Below are 24,728 nucleotides of genomic sequence, written 5' to 3' on the forward strand. Positions count from 1 at the left end.
TGTTAATCCTTGGCTTGTGTTGAATTAACTACTTTGGGCTCTTTGACCCCAAATGGTGGCCCTTATGGGTTAAAATAAAGAGGAACAAAGTCCCTCCCACAGATTGCTAGCTAATAACTCTCTCTGGAAAGTTCATATGTTTTATCTCTCGTGAGAATAAGATCAGGTTTAGCAGTGAGATATTTGCTAGGCCTCATGGTCTATGCTGAAAATGACCTGGAGTGGTTTTGTTTTTATTCATGGGATCTAGGCCTCGCTGGTAAGGTGAGCATTTATTGTCCGTCCCTAATTGCCCCGAGAAGGTGATGGTGAGCTGCCACCCTAGTCTGTGTGGAGAAAGTGCACATTCCCCTCCACCCTGACTTCATCCCTGCTTCATCACTGCTGGCTGAATCTTATCCCATTTGGCACATGTGGACATCACTGGCCAGTGGTTGTGGCATACAACACATTGGCAGGTGTCAGCCATATTCATTCGTGGGATCATTCATGGGATTTTATGGCCTCACTGGTAGGCCAGTATTTATTGTCCATCTCTAATTTCCCTCGAGGTAAGTCACCTTTCAAAAGTGTAGTTATTGGCTACAACAGAGATGCTTGCGAGACCATTTCAGAGGCAAGTGTCAGCCCCGTTACATGGGGTCTGGGCTTGCTTTTGAACCAGACCAGATAACGATAGAGGAGGTGATAGCCTAGTGGTATTATCGCTAGACTGTTGATCCAGAAGCTCACCTAATGTTCTGGGGATCCGGGTTCGAATCCCGCCACGGCAGATGGTGGAATTTGAATTCAATAAAAAAACATCTGGAATTAAGAAACTACCGATGACCATGAAACCATTGTCGATTGTCAGAAAAATGCATTCGGTTCACTAATGTCATTTAGGGAAGGAAATCTGCCGTCCTTACCTGGTCTGGCCTACATGTGACTCCTGAGCCACAAATTGTGATTGACTCTCAAATGCCCTCCAAGGACAACTAGAGATGGGCAATAAATGCTGGCCCAGCCAGCAATGCCCATGTCCCACAAATGAATAAAAAAAAACGAGAGCAGATTTACATCCTGAAAGGGCATTAGTGAATCAGATGGATTTTATGACAACTCAGTAGTTTTCCATGGTCACTTACTGATACTAGTGTTTTATTACAAATGTATTTAATTAGCGAAGTTCAGTTCCATTTCTGCAATGATGACATTGTGTATCAGGGTTATTAATCCAGGCCTCTATTACTAGTTCAGCAATGTAACCACTAAGCGACTGTACCTGCTGAATCCTTATGCACTGAAGTGAATTTCTGTGTATGGGAGGATAAAATATTTAAACTGTAATTGGTAGTAATGTCTAACTAGAAATATTTAAATTTATACCTGCAAGTGGGGGTTTCCAATTTGGGTAGAGTTTTAATCCATTAGTTTAACACTTTTTCATTAAGAGGCCAATTTAGCCAGGGGTGGAGGAAATCAGCCAGGTAGCTGAATATATTCGAGCTGTAGAAGCCCAGCAGCAAGGTCTTCTCTGGCAAGCACTGTCAGTGTGGTGCATGTTGCTCTAAATCAGACCTGGGAAAACTATGTACTGCATGAAGTTCTAACCTGTCCTGCAGTTTGACCAGGGAAAGCAGGGAATGTGTTGCGCCACAATCATACGCTGACAGCGATGTGAGGAACTGCACAAACACAGCTGTTTCAGCCACCTAACCGATCAGCAATCAGTTGTGAAATCAAAAGGCAAATCCTATGGGGAGTTTCGAGGGAAATACTTCAAAGCCAACAGAAGTACATTAGGGTGGTCGCCATGTTAAAGGGGCACGCACGTGTGGTGGAGCAGTGAGAACAGCACAGTTAACTGCATTCAAGATTGCTCATTAGATTATTGCTGTTTTTGCTTTTGGATTTTGCAAGCATACACTATTTTCAAAACCTCACCATATTTTTCACGTGGAGTTTCAATATAGTAAGGTGTCTCAAATTCGGTTATCCAAAATTTGGATTTATCCGAAAACTAGCCTTGTTTAAAATGTGCCATCTATCAAGGTGCTGCATTGTTGTGGTGTGGCACCTGACCAGCTATCCCCTTCGTCGCTTGTTCAACCAATCCATAATCCATTCCTGCTCTCCAAACAACCCTTGGCCCCACCCAACCTGGCTAATGTATGCCAAGTTCCGCACACATGAGGACGGCCTCAACCGGGATATTGGGTTCATGTCACACTATCTGTAACTCCCACAGCTTGCCTGGACTTGCAGAGTCTCACTGGCTGTCCTGTCTGGAGACAATACACATCTCAACCTGTCTTAATGCTCTCTCCACTCATTGTTTTGTATCTTTAAGACTTGATTAGCTGTAAGTATTCGCATTCCAACCATTATTCTGTAAATTGAGTTTGCGTCTTTATATTGCCCTGTTTGTGAACAGAATTTCCACTCACCTGAAGAAGGAGCAGTGCTCCAAAAGCTTGTAGCTTTTGCTACCAAATAAACCTGTTGGACTTTAACCTGGTGTTGTTAAACTTTACCCCAGTACAACGCCGGCATCTCCACATCATAAACCAGACCAGCCATGGCCTGATCCAAATCCGGCAAGATCTGAAATCAGCCATGAGCTCGGTTTTGTGACCCTGTAGCTGTGCTCTTTATGAAAAGCCAACTCTTAAATAGCTTTGTTTCCCCATTTTTCTCAAGATTACTGAGATTTGTGAAGGTCTGACGTTAGGGTGGGAGTCTTGGCAGTCCGGGATTTGAACCTGGGACCTTCTGGTCTGCACTGGCATAGTAATACACCAAAAAGTGCCTTCATCCATTAAAATGGTCATATATTGATGATCTATTTGAAAAGCTTGTATTTGCATGTTCTGCAGTATTTATAAGGATACCATGGGTGTCGAACTTGATTTAAGTGGGGGGAGTGCGCGTGACAAGCTGGTTCTTGGAGCAGAGAAAGTTAAGGATAGACTGAATAGAGGTGCTCAAAATTATGAAAGGTACTGATAACCAGAGGACACTGAATTAAGGTGATTGGAAGAACTAAAGGGCAGTAGATTTGTAGACCCAGCAAAACGTTGATCAACAATTCTGCTGGTGGATAAGGGATTGAAATATCAAATAAATGCTGTTACCTACACAGAGTCCCAAGGTATGCATGGCTGAAGGTCCCACTTGCCGACAACTGCCAGTTTCCAGACATCCCCCACGATGATGGCATTGCTGCAATGGCCTCAGTACTCAATGCCGACAACTCCCAGTTTCCAGACCGGCATCTCCACATCATGGCTGAAGGTCACCATAAGCAAACTCCGTTTAACATTTAGAGGCAGACATCTCTGTGGTTAGTTGTTTATGCCCTTCCAAAAATAAGAGTTGAAGAACCAACTTCTGTTCCTGCCAGAGGTACATCTAAGGTTGTAATTTTTAGAAGAGGGGTGCTGAATGTAATAGTAAGTGAAGACTGTGTCATCTAGGTTTAGGTTTTGTGTTGTGAGAAAGTTGAAAATTGGGAATGGCAGCATCTGTGGAGAGAGGAAAAGAATGACACTGGACTTTTGATCTTATTGTAAAGAAGGATGACCAACTGCATTGTTTACACTAAAACAAAAGAGGATTTTTTTAATTTTATGTAATATCTCGTTATGGTGACAAATTATCATGGTTTTGTGTTTACTTGTACCAAAATGCATCTTTTGAGTGTTTATGGCCAGCTTCCTATTCACACAGGCAAAAACATTGTTTCTTGTGTGCTATACGGACAAAGCATACCATACATAGAAGGAAAGAAGAGGGTTCAGAATATAGTGTTACAGTCATAGCTAAGGTGTAGGGAAGATCAGCTTAATATAAGGTAGGTCCATTCAAAAATCTGATGGCAGCAGGGAAGAGGCTGTTCTTGAGTCGGTTGGTACGTGACCTCAGACTTTTGTATCTTTCTCCCGATGGAAGAAGGTGGAAGAGAGAATGTCCGAGGTGCGTGGGGTCCTTGATTATGCTGGCTGCTTTGCCAAGGCAACGGGAAGTGTAAAACAGAGTCAATGGATGGGAGGCTTGAGTGATGGACTGGGCTTCGTTCACAATCCTCTATAGTTTCTTGCTGTCTTGGACATACCCCCAAGCTGTGATACAACCAGAAAGAATGCTTTCAATGGTGCATCTGTAAATGTTGGTGAGAGTCGTAGCGGACATGCCAAATTTCCTTAGCCCTCTGAGAAAGTAGAGGCGTTGATGGGCTTTCTTAACTATAGTGTCGGCATGGAGGGACCAATCCACGTTGTTGATGATCTGGGCACTGAGAAACTTGAAGCTCTCGACCATTTCCACTTCATCCCCATTGATGTAGACAGGGACATGTCCTCCACAACGCTTCCTAAAGTCGATGACTGCTTTGTTTTACTGACATTGAGGGAGAGATTATTGTCGTTTACACCCGTTCACCAGATTCGCTATCTGGAGTGGTGTGAGAAACATGAGAATTACTTGGGAAAGGAAAATAAGATGTGAAGTGAGGGAAAGTAAAAAGTCATCAATTAAACTTAGTGATACAATTGTCTCTCTAGTCTCATTGAAGGAATGAAGCATGGCACCTAGGATTTTAGTGCCAACAGAGAAACTGATGCTTTTCCCTCCACTCCTTTTCCCTACCCTGAGCAACTCCATTAATTAAACAGTTAAATATAGACTTTCAAAAGTATCAGGCTCCAGCCTTGAATAACCCTTCTGAGAAATGTTTACACTGCATGTTGACTATTGTTTGAGTGAATGAGTCATGGTGTTGGCCAATGGCGGGGACAGAATCAAATAGGACATTTACTGCACAACAACTACTGGCAAGAAAAATAAGATTTGTGTTTATATAGTGCCTTAACAACCACAGAACATCCTGAAAGTGTTCTCCTACTTGAAGTGTAATCACTGTTGTAGGAAATGTGGCAACCAATTTACACCCAGCAATGTGATAATGAGCGCTTCATTTATTTTTTGATTTTGATTGAGGGGTGAACATTGGCCAGGACACTGGTGATATCTCCCCTGCTGCTCTTCAAATAGTGCCATGGGAACTTTTAGATCCACCTGAGAGGGCAGACAGGCCCTCTCTTTAACATCCCATTCAACACGTGGCACTGTAGCCACTGGCTGATCCAATTGGCCCGCAACTCCGTAGTCTCCGACAGCAGCACTGTTGGCATGTGGTGGCTGAGATCGGTACTGTAAGCAGCTCCCACATTTGAGACATGTGGGTCCAGGGCCAGATCAGTGTAGGCGGCCTCACGACTTGCACTGGAGTGTCCATCTTGGGCTTTTGTGCCCAAGTCTTGGAGTGAGGCTTAAACCCACAAACCTCTGACTTTGGTCAATGTGCCACCAACTGAGCCAAAGCTGATACCGACAAAGTGACCGCAGCATGGTGACACAGTAATTAGCACTGCTGCCTCACAGCACCAGGAACCCGGGTTCAATTCCTGGCTTGGCTCACTGTCTGTGCGGAGTCTGCCCATTCTCCCCATGTCTGTGTGGGTTTCCTCCAGGTGCTCTGGATTCCTTCCACAGTCCGAAAGACGTGGGGGTTAGGTGCTTTGGCCATGCTAAATTCTCCCTCAGTGTACCCGAGCAGGTGCCAGAGTGTGATGACTAGGGGATTTTCACAGTAACTTAATTGAGGTGTTAACGTCAGCCGACTTGTGACACGAATAAAATAATAAGCAATTTTTTAAAGAGTCTTTTGACTAATAGAATTAATGAATAACCTTTGGTCTGTTTCTAATAGTCGTCATTTAGCACGTGGCAATGAACATAACACTAACATTTATCATTTCAAGGTGGTTTCTGCTTACATTTCTTGAGTAAAATTATTTAAGCTGTACAGTATACATCCTGTAGAGGGAGCTATGACATACTGAAGTTTGGTTCAATTCCATGCCTTCCGGAAGCATCTCTTCCTGGATTTAAAATGTGCATGTCCTGTCATGCTGCACTCATCTGAGCTAATTGTATTTGCCCAAACCTGTTTGCAGGAATTGTGCGGGGACTAAAAAAATGCAGCTATTGTATATATGGGCAGCACAGTGGTTAGCACTGCTACCTCTCAGCGCCAGGGATCCAGGTTTGATTCCCAGCTTGGGTCACTGTTCGTCCCGTGTCTGCGTGGGTTTCCTCCCGGGTGCTCCAGTTTCCTCCCACAGTCCGAAAGACGTGCTGATTAGGTGCATCGGCCGTGCTAAATTCTCCCTCAGTGTAACCCGAACAGGCACCGGAGTGTGGCGACTGGGGGATTTTCACAGTAACTTCATTGCAGTGTTAATGTGAACCTACTTGTGACACAAATAAACTTAACTGGGTGATATTGATGTCACCTTGTTGTACAATAAATACATTCCATTTTATGAAGTGGTGAAGGTGAAGCCCTCTTGGATTGTAGCTGACCAGCTGGGTGAGAGTCCCATTTGTGATGCAGGTAATACAGTCTTGCAATTGCAGCTTAAATTGGGCAGTGGAATTTTTTGACCCATGGACATACTCCATAACTCGCTTGTGAACGTAGTAATCATATGCTGAGGTGTGAGGATGGCTTGTGGCAGGAAAAGAATTAAAGCATCTTCCATGCCTTCAAAGTGAAGAAAATTCCCAAGGGTTGTGATGAATTGCGTTGCTGTTTCTTGATTGTACATGGACATTTAATTCCCCCTATTTGTGAATAATTGAAATGTGTAGTTTTCTAGTATGAGGTTAGCCATTATAAGTTTTCATCCCTCTGCCAGTTCAAGCTTGCAAGTGAAGCCGATGGTGGCAGTGTTTTGAAACTGTGGGATTGTTGGAACGCAGGTAACAATAGCAACTTGTATTTGCGTGGTACCTTTAATGTCATGAAGCGTCCCACTTCAATGAATTCTAAAACACAAAATGACACCAAGCCACATAAGGACATTTTAGGTCAGATGACCAAAGGTCTTTTTTAATTAGTGTCACAAGTAAGCTTGCATTAACACTGCAATGAAGTCACTGAAAATCCCCTAGTTGCGGCACGGTAGCACAGTGGTTAGCACTGCTGCTTCACAGCTCCAGGGACCTGGGTTCGATTCCCGGCTTGGGTTACTGTCTGTGTGGAGTTTGCACATTCTCCTCGTGTCTGCATGGGTTTCCTCCGGGTGCTCCGGTTTCCTCCCACAGGCCAAAGATGTGCGGGTTAGGTTGATTGGCCATGCTAAAATTGCCCCTTAGTGTCCTGGGATGTGTAGGTTAGAGAGATTAGCGGGTAAAATATGTAGGGATATGGGGGTAGGGCCTGGGTGGGATTGTGGTCGGTGCAGACTCGATGGGCTGAATGGCCTCTTTCTGTACTGTAGGGTTTCTATGATGAGTTGCCACACTCCAGCGCCTGTTCGGGTACACTGAGGGAGAATTTAGCATGGCCAATGCAGCTAACCAGCACGTCTTTTGGACTGTGGGAGGAAACCCATGCAGACACGGGGAGAAAGTGCAGACCCCGCACTGACAGTAACCCAAGCCGGGAATCTAATCCGGGTTCCTGGCCCTGTGAGGCAGCAGTGCTCACCACTGTGCCACCAGGTTTGGTCAAATAAGTAGTGTCTCTGAAGGATGCATTTGAGGTGGCGAGGCAAATGGAGGGAATTCCAGTGGTGCTTGGACAACTAAAGACACGGGCACTCAGTGGTGGAGCAACTAAAATCGGGGATGCTTAAGAAACCAGAATCCGAGGAATGCAGATGTCTTGGAGATTACCGAGGGGTTAGGAAGGGACAAGGCCGTGGTGGGGTTTGAAAATGGATGAGAATTTTAAAACCCTGTCTTTGTTGACACTATCTTCAAGAAGAGTCCAACAGTGAAAATGTTTTCTTAATGTAATATAGACTGGTCTTGCAGTTTACAATTAGTCTTTCGGAGAGAATTCAAGGAAGGGATAAGTGAATTGGAAATGTTGGGTTGAGGGACTGGTTTCCAAATGTACATCTATAATAAGCTGTTAAACACATGCAATTCATACCTGGGCCAGAAGGGAATTACATCGCATTCTTAATCCCCATGGTTTCTCAGTGGGGATGTATGTAGGAATGTATCATAATAGTAAAAACTTCCTCTATTTCAAATTCTGTTTTCTTTTTGCATTTGATATATTTCATGCTTTTTAAAATATCATTTGTATAATTATGATAAACTGGCTCCAGGTGACTTTATTGGAAATTCGTGCTGCCTCGAAAAGGAGAAAGAGGGTTTATAAACAGATTTTGTTTTTGATCAGTTTGGCCGAGCTGGTGACCTGCTGCTTACCAATACAGCTGTAAGAGAGCAGAATTAGAAACTCTCAGCAAAATGCATGTTATTACTCTGGCTGGTGGTTGGATTCCAGATGGCCTGTGGTTGGGCAGTATCTGTGTGCACAGCATGAACTGGAATGAGAGGTACCAAAGTAAACATTCCTCTTGTAGGCTGCAGGACACCCCAGCTGCTCTGTGTTTGTGTTCTGGCACAGGGGTGTACAGAACACATTGTGAAAGTTTGTTCCTTTTTTTAGTTGGAGTTTCTATTCCCCCCCCCCCCCCCTCGCCCTCCACAATGCTACCATATTTCTCACTGGCACAACTAAAGACACTGTCTTGTGGTTTGGGTGCTATCCGCAGGCGCCAGTAGCCCTCCACTAACTTGCCTAAATTGGCAATTCTTCTTCTTGGTTCAACCTCAGTGGTGATTGTTGGCAGTGGGAGGGTGGAGGAGAGAATCATCTGCATGTGTAACCCTACATTTACCTGATCTCCTGTGTGCGTTTCCAGCAGGCTCACTGAATAACCATTGGGGAAACGTATGTCTTTCCCTCCGTGTCAAATTTGGCTTCGTCACAGTCGCACTTTGGAATAACAAGTTTCTGGGTTCAAGTCTCACTCCAGAGCACAAATTTCAAGGCTGACATTCCAGTGCAGTGCTGAGGGAGTGCTGCACAGTTGGTTGCTCCATCGTTCAGATGAGATGTTGCATTTGTATCTTCAGGTGGATGTAAAAGATTATGTGGCACTATTTTCAAAAGAGCAGAGGAGTTATCTGTGATGATCTGGGCACTACCAGTTCCTTGATCAGCTTCACAAAAAGGTAGATTATCTGGTTATTATCGCATTGCTGCTTGTGGAAGTTTGTGTCAGATTGGTCGTCATGTTTCTTCCAACAGTTCACTCCAACTACACTTTAAAGCAATTTTTAAAAACGCCATATGCCTTTAGGCTAAGATGAAGCTCAGATTAAGCACAGGAGGGGGTGCAATGCATGCTCCTATCCGCTTGGATCTTGTTGATCGAGCCCAAGATAAGAAAAGTGGGGCCTGTTTTGTCAGCTTGGATCTGTAATGTCTCTCTTGTAGGAACTTTGGACCAATTTGGTTTTTTGATTGGATATAAATAAAAAGAAACTACACTTCAAAAGTGCTTAACTGGCTGGTAAGCACTTTGAGACATCCAGTGGTTGTAAAAAGGGAAATATAAATGCAGGTCAAACTTTTTTCTTTTTATTTGTAAGTACGGCTATTTCTATCTCCCCTGGCTTCTCCCAATCCCTGCTTAAACAAAAACTGAAAATGCTGGAAAGGGTCATCATCCAGACTCCACCTTGGCTCTATTTTCTCTCCGATGCTGTCAGACCTGCTGAGTTTCTCCGGCATTTTCTATTTTTGTTTCAGATTCCAGCATCCATGGTATTTTACCCCCCCCCGGTTCTGTGTCTCCCCCCCCCCCCCCCCCCCGCCCTCCGTTCTGTCTCCTGAACTGAAAGTTGGATGAAAATTTTGTCTCTTTTCCCTCTGTTTTTAGTGGTTTTCCCTCAAGATCTTCTCGAGAAAGGACTTGCAGCCAACAACTTTGCAATGCTCGGCTTGGGAGATATCGTCATTCCAGGTAAGAGAATAAATTTTCAATGGGGGAATCTAGTGTGTTCTCCACCTGACTCCCAGCTGAACCAATCCTTTAGTCGGCCTGACCAATCGACTTCAGCTTCCTTCCCAGTCACGTGGGTTTTCTGGAAACGATTATGCTGCCACTTTTATGTTGCTGCAAAGCGCAACAATGATATAGTGGCACCACAACTTGGGAGTCAATTGCCAACGTGACTTGGGCGAGCATTAAAGAAAGAGGTGCAAGACTGTGTTCAGCTTGCATTGCTTGATGTTGGCACAGCTGGGTGTAATTCACTGAAGGGATGTAACTGTAAAACCCCTCGCACTGTATGCTTAATTCTAAGTGTCTGCAAATGTATTGAAGCAGCCCCGAGTGCAGCATGACCGATTGTATAGAGTTTATAAAGAATTCTACTCTAATGAAAATATTGAAATATATAGGGTGGCACGGTGGTTAAAACGGCCTCACGGCTCAATTCTGGCCTTAGGTGACAGTCTGCGTGGAGTTTACATATTCTCCCCGTGTCTGTGTGTGTTTCCTCCAGGTGCTCCGGTTCCCTCCCACACTCCAAAAGATGTGCAGGTTGGTGGATTGGCCATGGTAAATGTGTGGGGTACGGGGATAGGGCAGAGGGGAGGGCCTGAATAAGATGCTCTGTCGGAGGGTCGGTGCAGACTTGATGGGCTGAATGGTCTCCTTCTGCACTGTATGGATTCTATGTAATGTTCTACTGGACTGAAGCACTTCAGAGTGCATCTTGATCTCTGAAGAAAATTTGAATATCATTGTGCTTTACTATTATAACAATTTCAAATGTTTTATAATGTGTCTTTCAGAATGCAAAAAAACAAGTTGTGTAATGCGCAGCTGCATATAAGAGCATCCAGATGATCTACTCGATCTACTTAATAGCATTGTAAAGGGTGGCACCAGATCTAAGTGGTTATAGTTGTCAAGAAAGATGAAGCAGTTTAGGGACTCTGTCCTTTCTCGAAGAAGGATGGGGTATGATCTGATAGAGGTCTTTAAGATTAAGAAGAAATTTGATAGAGCGGATGTGGAGAAGCCAGGGTATGTGGAACTCGCCACCAAGGAGTAATTAAAACAAATGGCATAGATGCACTTAAGGGGAAGCTAGATAAGTGTATGAGAGAGACAGGAATATAAGATCCTGCTGATGGAATGGAGTGAAAAGGAATTGGGAGGAGGTTCCTATGGAACAGTTGGGGGAATGATCCATTTCTGTGCTTTATGTTCTATGCATTTTTAAAAATCCCCATTCTAAAGAACTTTCCACATGGATGTTCAAATGTGCTGCATAGTTATGAGTTTTGAATGAGCTAGTTGGACAGGAGGAAGTGTATTCTGCATTACAGAGCCTAGATAATAGTCATGCACCGACATGGGCAGTATTCAGGACAAATTCCTATTGAATAGAATTCTGTTTGAGATGGAAATGCATTCTAGGGTGTGGTTCTGCCCGCTAGTGAACCTGGACCACCCAGAAATCTTGCTGATATCAGTGGCTCTTTAGGTAATTCTCTGGTAGATGTTGCAACACTGATATTGAGTGGTTCAGTAGTTCACAGATGGAAAAGAACAAGTGAGAATTTGCTTTTAACCAACTTGCCAAACAATCCTGATAAGAGCTTGATAATATTTGTAGCAATTCACTTCCATTTCTTTAGTCAGTTTTCCAAAGGCTTTTGATCTAGTGTCTTGTCTCTCAAAGCTATGGAAGTATATAAACAAGTCTAGGATTTCATCCGGGGTGTGTACTCCAGCTCTGTAAAACCCAGTGAGGGGGTGCGACACTATTTGGCGATATTCCGTATAATCAACAGCAACTTGTATTTAACTATAATGAAATGTCCCAAGGCATTTTAGAGGAACATTGTAAAACAAACTATCATACTCAGTCACATAAGGAGGTAGTAGGTCATGTGAATAAAAACTTGGTCAAAGAGGTATGTTTTAAGGAGTGCTTTAAAGAAGGAAAACAAGGTAGTGAGGTGGAGAGACTTGGGGAGGAAATTCCAAAGCTTGGGGGTTGGAGTGGAGCAGTTATCACTAGAATTGCATGCCAGAATTTGGGGAATGCAGATATCTTGGGGTGTTGTGGCGTTACAAAGATGGGGAGGGGCAATGCAATGGAGGGAATTGAAAATGAAATTGAGAATTTTAAAATCAAGGCATTACTTGACTGGGAGCCAATGAGTGCAGCTGATGTTGGTACAGGGCTTGCTGCAAGTTGGGAACATGGGTCAAATGGTCCACTCCTGCTCCTATCAAGCCTGCCCTGCCTTTCACTTAGATCATGGCTGATGATTTACCTCAATGCCATTTTCCCATGCTATCCACATATCCCTTGATGTTATTAGTATCAAAAAATCTAGCGATTTCTGTATTGAACATGCTCAATCATAAATCCCAACAGTTCAGAAGGAAGCCAATTGACCCATTGAGTCTGCACCGACCACAATCCCACCCAGGCCCTATTCCCAAAACTCCACATATTTACCCTGTTAATCCCCTGACACTGGGGTCAATTTAGCATGGCCAATCAACCTAACCTCAGTGGTTGAGCTTCCACAGCCCTGTGGGGCAGAGAATTTCAAAGATTCAACACCCTCTGAATGAATGAATGAATAAATTCTTGCTCATCTCTGTCTTTAAAAGCCTACTCTTTATCCTGCGATCATGTCCCCTGGTTCTCGTCTCACCAGCCAGGGAAAACATCTGATCCACATCTACCCTGTCATACCCAATAAGAATTTTAAGTTTCAATGCGATCGCCTCTTATTCTTTGAAATTCTAAAGAATACTGGCCCAGTTTTTAAGATGCGGGCAGGAGAGTTTTGAATGACTAAGTTTACAGAGTGAAGAATGTGGAAGACAAGGCACAAATGTGTTTCAATAGTCCAGTCAGGAGGAAACCAAGGCATGAATGAGGATTTCACTAGCAGATGAGCTGAGAGTGTGAAGTTGGGCCATGTTACAGAGGTGAAAAATAAGTGGTCTCGTTGCTGGAATGAATAAGGGGTCAGAAGCTCCCCCTGATATTGACTGTGGCACCAAGGCCGTGAACAGTTGTCCGGTAGAAGGATGAAGTTAGAGAATCGGGAAGAGTTTGGGACCAGAGATGACACTGGGCAAACCAGCTGCAGTTGGGTATTTTTCTGCCATGTGATACTTTAATTGTGATGCTTTTCCACATGTGTTTGACATCTTGCCACTAAAAACATCTCTTGTCGTGATTGAGTGAAGGATTGTGTTAATTATCTGCAAAGAACTTAACCTTGCGCTCCATTTGATCATTGTCTTGATGTTGCCTCTAATTATGCGCAGACTTCTTACAAATCTGCGAATAATGTAAAAACAAACTTGCTGTTTGAGAGGTGCCGTTTCCAATCAGAAGTAATTGTTGCAATAAAAACATTGTGAGGGAATTGGAGAGCTATTTGTATGCTGTCATCCTGCGTTGGTGTGGCATCAGGGAGGATAACACTCGGAAAAAATATTCACCTTAGATAACATTCAAATTTTACATTATGTAGAAGTGACTCTTTTCGTCATGTTTTGAAAAATGCCCCCTGACTATGAAATGAGGTTATTAAAGTTACCTGGTTAATTATCCTTCACTCACCTGATGAAGGAGCAGCGCTCTGCAAGCTCGTGATACTATATAAACTTGTTGGACTTTAACCTGGTGTGAGACTTCTTAAACCAAAAGAGAAAATGCTGGAAAATCTCAGCAGGTCTGGCAGCATCTGAAAAGGAGAGAAAAGAGCTGATGTTTCGAGTCCAGACGACCCTTTGTCAAAACTAAAAGGCACAAAGTGGGAGATATTTATACTGCGGGGGGAAGAGAATGAAAGATGAGTCATAGCCACAGAAAACAGAGGAAAAGATTGCTAATAGCTGTTCAGACTTCTTACTGGTTAAGCGCTGGTCTCAGTAGTTTGGAAACCTGTTAACACGATGCCAGTATTGATCATCACCAGCTCTCCCTCGATTCGAGGATGATTACTACTCGGATCACCAGTTTCTCCCATGAGTCTTCATTTGACGGAGCTGGCTGATTCTTGACCAACGGATCTTTGGGACATTGGGGCAGGACATCCCACGGGATAGTGGGGTCCGGAATGCTGGGTTGGTTTCCTTTTCTTTCTTTCCTTTGCTGCTGCACACTCTGCTCCATCATTAAGGTGTCCATCATTGACTCAAAAAGCATGATGCAGCTTGATGGACAAGTTGTCACAATTTTGAACATTTGGTAGCAAGCTCCTCCCATTTGATTATTGTCAGTGCTGTATTTGAAGCATTTTCTTTGTGACCCTCCTGGAGTATTGGCCTTTCAGCTATCCAGCCACTGTTCAGGGTCCATCAAAGTTGACTCTGCAGGAGTTTTGAATGCTTATGGAGCTGACTTCAAAACGGACACTGGTGTTTATTTGGTGCTACTATTGAATCCGGAGGATGCGGCAGAGGCATTGCACTTCTGCTATATTTATTTTTGGCATGTGCAGTAATCATCGGGCAGGCAATAGTTGCTACAGTGGCTAAATGGAGCTGTCTCAACCCTCTGCTGAATTTGGTTAGGGGCAGTCTTCAGTGATGCGGGTCATCGATTTAGGGTGCATTACAGCTGCAGTTTGGGTTCAATGCAAGGCCCCAATTGTGTCAATTTGCTGCACCAAGGCCTTGGCCCGTGTGGAAACAGTTGAGGAGTGCCCAATGTTTGGTGTGGCAAATGTAAGTTGAAGCTGGGTGGGAGGGCTGTGGGCTCATGCATGAAGAATTGCATCTTTGGGGAGGTAGCAGAAAGCCACTCAGTCTCATGTAGGTCAACATCGGCAAACGTGATGTGGAGATGTCGGCGTTGGACTGGGGTGGGAACAGTAAGAGGTTTCACAACACCAGGTTAGCACTCGCTCACAAGACTCACCTGATGAAGGAGCAGCGCTCCGAAACCTCGTGATACCAAATAAACCTGTTGGACTTTAACCTGGTGTTGTGAGTCAGCAAATAGGTTAGTGGTGAAGCCAAAGAAAAAATAAGCTATCTCTAACTGTATTCCAGTCCAAATGTTGGGGATAATGGAACACTGCCTTAGGCCATTTTTAACAACAACAGTTTCTCTGAGATCATTATGTAAGTCTGATGGTGGTGATGCATTGGATATTTGACCCTTCAAAATTCTTCCAAAGTTGAAGTTAACTATAATCGAATTACAATTCCATTTCGAGAGAAATCTAATCCTATTTTTATTCTAACCTTAGGCATCTTCATTGCGCTTCTGCTTCGTTTTGATGTGAGGTAAGCTGCTTGAATGCATGAATAAACAGAATTGAACATAGCCACGGTGGCGCAGTTGTTAACGCTGCTGCTTTCTCTGCTCCAGGGACCCAGGTTCAATTCCAGATTCGGTGTCTGCCTGTGCGGAGTTTGCACGTTCTCTCCTTGTCTGCATGGGTTTTCGCTGGGTGCTCCAGTTTCCTTCCACAGTCCAGGCTAGGTGGATTGGCTATGGTAAATTGCCTGTGCATGTGAAGGAGCATGTTATGGCAGCTCCTGCAGCCACATTGGTGCCGGCACTCCTTTGGACTCCACCGGCAATGTCCTGAGGGGGATTCTGACGCATGGGCAAGCCAGAACCCCCATATATCCTGCCCAGGCACGCAACCATCATCCCTTGAGAGACAGGGAGACCAATAACAAGGGAAGAAATCTGCCCTATCTTTTGTGAGTTAATAGTGGACGGGGCTTGTTAACCCTCATAAAACTGCACAATCAGCTATTGTAGAAATAAAATAGCTGAAAAAGCCAATTTGGGTTTAAAGGAAGGTATTGTGGGGAGGCGATGGTGTAGTGGTATTGTCACGGGACTAGTAATCCAGAAACCCAGGGTAATGCACTGGGGGCCCAGGTTCAAATCCCACCACGGCAGATGGTAGAATAGGAATTCAATAAAAAAATCTGGAATTCAGAATCTACTGATGACCGTGAAACCATTGTTGATTATCGTAAAAACCCATCTGGTTCACTAATGTTCTTTAGGGAAGGAAATCTGCCATCCTTACCCGGTCTGGCCTACATGGGGTGGCACAGTGGTTAGCACTGCTGCTTCACAGCGCCAGGGACCCTGGTTTGATTCCCAGCTTGGGTCACTGTCTGTGTGGAGTTTGCACGTTCTCCCCATGTCTGGGTGGGGTTTCCTCCCAGGTGCACCGGTTTCCTCCCACAGTCTGAAAGACCTGCTGGTGAGGTCCATTGGCCGTGCTAAATTCTCCCTCCGGCACCTGTTCAGGTAACCTGAGTGTGGCGACTAGGGGATTTTCACAGTAACTTCACTGCAGTGTTAATATAAGTCTACTTGTGACTAATAAACTTTGTGACTCTAGAGCCACAGCAATATGGTTGCCTCTTAAAATGCCCCCAGAGATGGGCAATAAATGCTGGCCCAGCCAGCAACTCCCACATCCCATGAACAAATTAAAAATTGCAACTTAAAGGAGACAGAAATTACCCCTGGTAGTAACAATGAAATTGCAAATCTGCAACTTTATAAATGTCTGTACTTGTAAGATCAAATATATTCAAACATGCCATGTGGTTTAAACAATGTTGGAAATGTTCAATATATAGAGATTACATTGTCCAAAGTTGGCCACTTTGTGCACACCAATTTTACTTGCCCATTTTTATTTTCCTAATTCATAGAATGGGAAGAACTATCTTTCCTCCTATCCAGTTTATGAAGACCATTGATTCCTTTTATGTAGCATGGTACTTTCCCCGAGTGCAGATAAAATGTGGGCCGCTCTCTTCCCATTGGGTAAAAGTGCTAAGCTGTTGAGGGAAATAGTTAACTGCACACTGTTGTATTTGATTTCCCAAAACGTACAAGGGAATATTGAACAGTAAAGCGTATGATTTATTTTAAGTTTTGGCTTATTCTTTATTTCAGGCTTGTAGGCTACCTCCTGGCTGTGCTGATGAGGGTCTTGTGTGTGGAAATTCGGACTAACTTTGTATTTCTAAATTAAAATTTTGTGGAAAATGTCAGTGTATGATGCATGAAATACCAACCTGTCTTTTTTTCCCCCTCTCGCTCCTTCTGGCTCAGTTTGAAGAAGAATAGTCGTACGTATTTCTATACCAGCTTCTTCGCTTATGTCTTTGGTCTTGGACTTACCATTTATGTAATGCACACTTTCAAACACGCTCAGGTGAGTTGTGATTCATGGTCTTCCATTTTGTCTCCTTAGATTCTAGTTGCCTAAACTGGGCTGCTTGTGACTTTTGCACCCAAAGCAGTCGGTTGCTGCTTCAATAACTTTGACTTTATTGTCCTCCAGTGAAATATTCTAAACTGCTATTGATTTGATTTCATCACTACTTGCATTTAAGTTCAGTAAGCAGTCTCGCAACACCAGGTTCAAGTCCAACAGGTTTATTTGGAATCACGAGCTTTCGGAGCGCTGCTCCTTCATCACCACTCACCTGATGAAGGAGCAGCACTCCAAAAGCTCGTGATTCCAAGTAAACTTGTTGGACTTTAACCTGGTGTTGTGAGACTTCTTACTGTGCCCACCCCAGTCCAACACCTCCACATCATGCATTTAAGTTCTTGATAATAGCATGACTGTATAGTCATTCTGAAGGCTCTTCAATGTGCACCCTTGCATTTGTACATTTGAAGAGCTTAATTTTTGATCATAAAACAATGAGAGGGAGCTTTCTCGTTTCTCCCAGTTGGACGGAGAAAAATAAATATTTTGTCTCTTTTACCAGTTCGTTAGCCAAAATCTGATTTGAATCGGTGGAAACTGATTTTAAAGGTCTCTGTCCCAGTAGAAAATCTTCTGTCCTGAGAGGTGACATTATATGGACCCAGACGGTTTAAACTGCGTGAAGAAAGGAATGATGTGGAGATGCCGGTGTTGGACTGGGGTGGGCACAGTAAGAAGTCTGACAGCACCAGGTTAAAGTCCAACAGGTTTACTTGGAATCACGAGCTTTTGGAGCGCTGCTCCTGGAGAGGTGGGTTCACCTCTGCTGTTTGTGAACCTACCCCTCCACTCGTGATGAAGGAGCAGCGTTCCGAAAGCTCATGATTCCAAATAAACCTGTTGGACTTTAACCTGGTGCTGTGAGACTTCTCACTGAAGAAAGGAAGCAACAGCATGGAATAAAATCCCAAGCATTTACAAATGCTCTACAATTTGTATTTTTCAAGATGCATATTCCAGGAAAGTGGAATGTGATTGTGTTGCCTGCTGCATAGAGAAATGTCATTGAATCCACTCTTAAAAATACTTGTTCAATCCCAACTGCTAACTTGCAGCAAAAATAAACTCCCGAAAGAGTTTTTATTTTCTAAATATTATGTGGCTGAAACAGAAGATATAAAGTATTTTTTGTTTTTGATTGCCAGCCTGCTCTTCTCTACCTGGTACCTGCCTGCATTGGGTTCCCAGTTGTTGTTGCTCTGGTTAAGGGAGAACTGACCGAGATGTTCAGGTAAGAATTTGCATTAAACTAATAGCTCAGGAATGTGGCTGACACTGAGGCTATTGTCAGCTGTGCACTAAATGTGAACAATTGATTTCTGGTGCAATGGTACATTGCTCTTGCCAAACTACTTGGCAGATCCTGATTTCTGTGACCCAACATCTTGGTGTTGTGCGTATGCCTGTAAGGCAAGTTTGTGTCCTATACCAATGGAAAGCTTGTTCCTGTTCCCTTAGGCACAGCCATCAACTTGAGTATGTTTCATTTACATTTACATTTGCGGTCGGCTATCTAGAATTTTACCATTGACATGAAGAATGTGGCTTTCAAAACATTGCACCTGCAGAGTTTTGATTATGTATGTTGTAACTTCCACTGAACACCCTTTATGTGCTGCAAACTTGTAAGTTACTTCATTATCGTGTGTGTAAATGCAGACAATTTACAGGTTGACCTGACGAGAGTTGTGACAACATGAATTCCACCTAAAGTACTTTGCTCATAGAGTATTGCTAAAGGATTATCCTGTAATGAGCGTCTTCTACTACAATCCTGTATCATAAAGCAGGGTTCTCTCAGTAACACCAAAAACTGCCAGGCCAGATGGTTTCTTTTGGTCGGGGAATCTGAAGCCATTCTCTGCTACTCTGGTGCTTATGGGACATTTCCTTGTTTGTACAGTCCAGTACTGCATTCCATAGTACAGTAAGCCTTTGGAGCAAAATCTTTTAAAATGAACAGCTTAACAATGAGAGATACTCCTCGAACAGTCCAGTCGGCTGTGTGCTATTGATGAGGTTTGGACCATGCAAACCAGGAAGATTTCCGCTTTGTCTTCCAGTTTTAGATTTTTAGCCTGATGATGGGGAATGGCCTTGGTCCTTCTGAGTTTTGCAGTTGGATGGAGGCATCCAGCAGTCCCATGCTAGATCTTATTCTGGGACACCTAGTATATAATAAATCTATTATATGCGTACTGTGAATGTTCAATCAGGAATGACTGGGAAATCCCCTTTTTTTAAAATTCATTCGTTCGTGAGACATGGAGCGTCACTAGTTGGCCAGCATTTATTTCAAGTTTTTTTCCCCCAAGTTTATTAGTCACAAGTAGGCTTACATTCACACTGCAATGAAGTTACTGTGAAAATCCCCTAATCGCCACACTTCGGTGCCTGTTCGGGTACGCTGAGGGCGAATTTAGCACGGCCGGTGCACCTAACCAGCACGTCTTTTGGACTGTGGGAGGAAACCGGAGCACCCGGAGGAAACCCATGCAGACACGGGGAGAACGTGCAGACTCCGCACAGCCACCCGAGTTGGGAACCGAACCTGGGTCCCTGGCACTGTGAGGCAGCAGTGCTAACTGCTGTGCCACCCATCCCTAGTTGTCCTTGAGAAGGTGGTGGTGAGCCGCCGCCTTGAATCTCTGCAGTCCATGGTCTGTGGGTTGACCCACAATGCCGTTAGGGAGGGAATTCTAGGATTTTGACCCAGCGACTGCGAAGGAACTACTTTTGTCGAGTAGCCAACTAATACTGAACCTGTTATAGATCACGGAGTACAATTCACTGGGAACAATACAACCCTTCAGCTCCTTGTCCATAATGAGTGTCAATCGTTGGGGAGGCGATGGCCTCCTGGTATTATTGCTAGACTATTAATCCAGAAACTCGGCTAATGTTCTGGGGACCCGAGTTCAAATCCTTCCACGGCAGATGGTGGAATTTGAATTCAATAAAAAAAAATCTGGAATTAAGAATCTACTGATATCATGAAACCATTGTTGATTGTCAGAAAAACCCACCTTTTTCACTAATATCCTATTAGGGAAGGAAATTTGCAGTCCTTACCTGGTCTGGCCTACATGTGACTCCAACTGCCCTCCAGGGGCAACTTGGGATGGGCAATAAATGCTGGCTGGCCAGTCGGTGACACCCATGTCCCATGAGTGAATTTTAAAAATCTTCATTACTGGGGAGAAGGAAGGAGGGCGGTGGGTGGCACTGGTGGTCAGCTACGTAACTGTCTCTCCTACATTTTCAGATGATTGTGATTTCCTCCTCATCATGATCGGATCATTGGTGTGCTTGTGGTCTCCTTACACAATAGTTTTATTTTTGTCCTTGCTTTTTGAGGCGTGGCTGCTAACATTCCACCTAATCACCAGATCAAGAGCACCCACTGAAATGTATTTATTTAAATGATTAGGGTGAGATTGGGCTGTTGGCAGGGGGAGGTAAATGGAAATGACCAAGTGAAGCGAGCATCAATTAAGGATAGCAGCCCACGGGACAGGCATGTGACAGAAGGAGTCGCATGCCTGTCGAGAGGACTTGCGGTATATCCATCATCGAATTGAGATCGTCTCGCCATAGAGTTTTCTTTCAACTTTTCTAATAGCCGGTGGGATGAACCAAGCGTGTTGCTATGGGAAGTTACTGAGATGTTGACTTTCTATTTGCCAGATTGATAAATCTAGCAGTTGATTATAGAGAGAGAGGATATTGATTCAGGGAGGGTAGAAATGCTGCACTTATCGTGAAAGACATTGTTTTTTTTTCAGTTCTATTTAGAAATGCTTACTGCATATGGGCAAAATCACACCAAAAACAAGCTAATTACCATGTTTTCATGCATCAGGTGCCACCCAGTTAGCTCTTGAATGATATATTTCCCAGCTGAGAGTAAGACTGTTCAAAGTGTGTGTGGACCAGTTGGGTTTTCTCAACATCTGGCACTTGAAACATTGAGAACAAGTAGCACTTGTAAAATGCTATCTTCCCAAAATTAAAATGGTTAGGTTTCAGCGAGTGTTTTGGAGATCGAACAAAACAGAGGAGTATTTCTTACTCTAGTTGCTCACTGTATGTCTTTCTCAACTTCTAATGGTTCGAAAAGTGTAGGCTGCTTGTACTGAAATGCCATCAAATCTATTGCCTTGCAGAGCTTGCCACAGACTCTGTGTGCTCAGCTGATAGTGTTTTTCTGCAATAATACTTTTTCTGAGATTAGACTCCTGAATAGTTCTCGTGTCGTTCTGAAGTTATAAGAAGCAGAGTCAGTGGCAGGTCTCCATGCAGCAGCGAGTTTAATGCTTCAATCCGGGTACCAGATCTTTGTGCGTTTCTTTTTTCTGATTTGAGGATGGGAATTTCGAATAGAAAATGCTCCTTTTTTTTTTGTTTCTCCCTTTGTCATAGACACTATTAATAATACTGTGATGTGCCACTGAGTCTGTCATCCCAGTGTTTCAATGTCCAAGGTTATTCAGTGAGTGTCCTGACAGCTGATCAGGTACCTGGTTTGGGAGGGAGGTGCAGGAGGTGGAATATAACAAGTCGGGTGCATTCCTGTGTATGTATTTTTGTGATTACAAGATTGTGAATGGAGCAGGGGTAGGCCATTCAGCCCCTTGAGCCTGCTCTACCTTCTGTACGACCATAGCTGATCTGATTGTGACATCAGTTCCATTTTCCTGTTGGCCCCCATGACCATGACTCCTCGTTGATCAAAAATCTGTCTAACTCAACCTTGAATATATTTAGTGACCCACTGCTCTCTGTGGAAAAAATTCCAAAGACCCAAGTTTCCTGAGAGTAGGAATTCCTCCTCTTAAGGTTAAATGGGAGACCCCTAATTTTTCAACAACCCCCCCCCCCCCCCCCGCCTTGAATGTTCCAACAAGATCACCTCTCGCACTCAAACTCCCACGAGTATAGGTTTAACCTTTCTTCATAAGGCAACTTCATCATCCCAGAAATCAAACTGGTGAATCTTCCCTGAACTGCTTCCAATGTAGGTGTTCCTTCCTTAAGTAAGGAGAGCAAAACTATACAGTACTACAGGTTTGCTCTCCCCTATGCCCTGTACAGTTGTAGCAAGGCTTGGCTTTTACACTCCATTCCCCTTTCAATAAAGGCCTATATTCCATTTGCCTCCCTAATTACTTGCTGTACTTGCACTCTTTAATTTTTTGTATTACAAGTTTGGTTGGTTTGAGCATTAAAATCTGGTATCAGTGGCTCAGAAGTGAAAGGTTCTATTCTTGAGACTTGCAAGTTGGGAAGGTACCACGTTTGTTCCAGATTTGTGCAGAATTAACTGATGTAATGGTAAGCATGATGGACATGTCCTCCATATACTTACGATACAGCATCTCTATTGAAGTTTGTCCATGCAGATACCAAATGAGTACGTCAACAGACCCGGAGCCAATAGCTTCATAGTCATCCTGCCAACACACATAGTCAAGGCTTTGTGTGATTGAGGGTCACTTGTGTGAGCCAACTGGTGTCATTTGGGATTATATCCCAGTGAGTCAGTACCAAAAAAAACATTAAAATTATTTTTAAAGCAGTTGTTACTTCTAAGAGGAACTTCTGGATGAACTCGTAAGAGTTAATATCCTATGCAGCTAGTCTAACTTTATATCAAAGGCCACAACAGCAAAGAATTCCCTCACATTGATGATCATTAGTACTCAGGAGGCCAGCTGCATGGAGAAGTTTGTACTCTTGACTGTTCCCAGGGAATCCAGCAGCCGCAATGCCAAATGAGCACCTGCTTTTTGCTTTGATGTTTAATTAATCCAGAGACACAGCCACAGACTGATGGCGACCTTATTCTGATCCTATTGTGAACACCTGAAATTCAAAATACAGCTGTTTGCAGAAGAAAAACAAGAAGGCATGTTCTTGTTTTGGGTTGTCAAACTGAACTGTGGCAGCTGAGCAAAGCAATTTTTCTGGTGTGCATTTTTTTTTTGCTTAGGAACAGAGTAACTGAAATCCCAGTAAAGGCTTACAGGACAGCAAGAATCTCCGTTCCGGGGGCCAGTTTAGCCATGGTTTAAAAAATGGGAGCTGGGTAGTTTGACTGCATTCGGTTCCTCCTTTTTTAAAAAGAGGTGGTTGGTGAGTTTAGCTGTCTTTGAAAAATTATCTCATCTGTTGTATGCTTTGAATCACATACAGTGTCTCTGCATTGCATTTCGATCCTGGTTATTTGGTGATAATATCCACAATTCAAACTCAACATGGCTGCCAATTTGGCTGTCCTGACAAAACAGGTGCCAGTAGACTTCTGAATAACTGTGTGTCCTTCTCGCTCAATTTATGAATATCTTTAGGTTGCTTTAATTCCTCAAATGTGAGGACGTTATTTGATTCAACTATCTTCATTAATAAATACAGTTTTTAAAATGTTGACTTGGATTTCTAATCCCAATCACAGCCAGCTAATGTGATTTTTTTTTTTTCTTCTTCCACTACCTTACATTGGGGTGGCACAGTGGTTAGCACTGCTGCCTCACAGCGCCAGGGACCCGGGTTCAATCCCAGCCTCGGTCACTGTCTGTGTGGAGTCTGCACATTCTCCTCATTTCTGCATGGGTCTCCTCCGGCTGCTCCAGTTTCCTCCCACAATCCAAAGATGTGCGGGTTAGGTTGTTTGGCCATGCGAAATTGACTCTAGTGTCAGGGGGGATTAGTGGGGTAAATGTGTGGAGTTGCGGGAGTGGGGTCTGGGTGGGATTGTGGTCGGTGCAGACTCGATCGGCTGATTGGCCTGCTGCACTGTAGGGATTCTATGAAAGTCAATCTAAGTGTTAGCAATCCTTTGAAAGGAAAAACTGTGGTGATTCCTAAAGTTGCCTTTCACCACTTTGAATCTTGTGCACACTGTCCTACTCTTGCAGCATCCTGGAAGTTATTGCATATACCCTTTGCTATACAGCTTGATTATTTGTGCGATTCTATTTTCTCATCTCCTTTCGAGGTTTGTTTGTGAGCCTGAGATCTTAGACTAAGATCAAATGTCTGGCTACTCGGGTAGTTATACAAGTATCCACTGTACCATTTGAAGAGTCAGAGGACTTTCCTGGTGTCATGGCCATTTATCCCTCAAACAAAATCACAGACTGTTTAATTGGGTATTTGTCCCACTGCTGTTTTGCGACCTGCTTATTCTGTAAATTGGCTGCTGCATTTCCCTATAATGGCTTATTAAAAGTAATTTTCAAATTTTTGGCTTGGCATGTCATAATGAAAAACACTACATAAATGCAAGGATTTTTCTTTTGTTAAATGGGAGCATTTTAATACAACAGCCCTCAAGTGTTTCTTAAATTGGGGTAACTTTAAAATTATTTGTTAGCGTGGATAGGGAATAGCAGTTTCCCTTAGTTGAAGGGTCAGTCACGAGGGAACACAAGTTAAAAGTGAGGGGTGGGAGGTTTAGGGGGGATTTGAGGAAAAACTTTTTTTACCCAGAGGGTGGTGACAGTCTGGAATGCACTGCCTGGGAGGGTGGTGAAGGCGGGATGCCTTTAAAAAG

The 24,728-nt window shown here is 43.6% G+C and overlaps 1 protein-coding gene across 3 annotated transcripts in view; it reads left to right on the forward strand.

Annotated features, from left to right (window-relative positions):
* Nucleotides 1-24,728, forward strand: part of hm13 (histocompatibility (minor) 13) — a 67,384-nt gene that overhangs the window by 27,273 nt on the left and 15,383 nt on the right. For all 3 annotated transcript variants that reach the window (XM_078236845.1, XM_078236846.1, XM_078236847.1), the window contains exons 8-11: nt 9,795-9,878; nt 15,161-15,197; nt 17,008-17,110; nt 18,319-18,404. In XM_078236845.1, the coding sequence (XP_078092971.1) occupies nt 9,795-9,878; nt 15,161-15,197; nt 17,008-17,110; nt 18,319-18,404 (310 nt within the window). The remainder of the gene's footprint in view (nt 1-9,794; nt 9,879-15,160; nt 15,198-17,007; nt 17,111-18,318; nt 18,405-24,728) is intronic.

This window comes from Mustelus asterias, chromosome 20, assembly GCF_964213995.1.
Source record: "Mustelus asterias chromosome 20, sMusAst1.hap1.1, whole genome shotgun sequence".
NCBI lineage: Eukaryota > Metazoa > Chordata > Chondrichthyes > Carcharhiniformes > Triakidae > Mustelus > Mustelus asterias.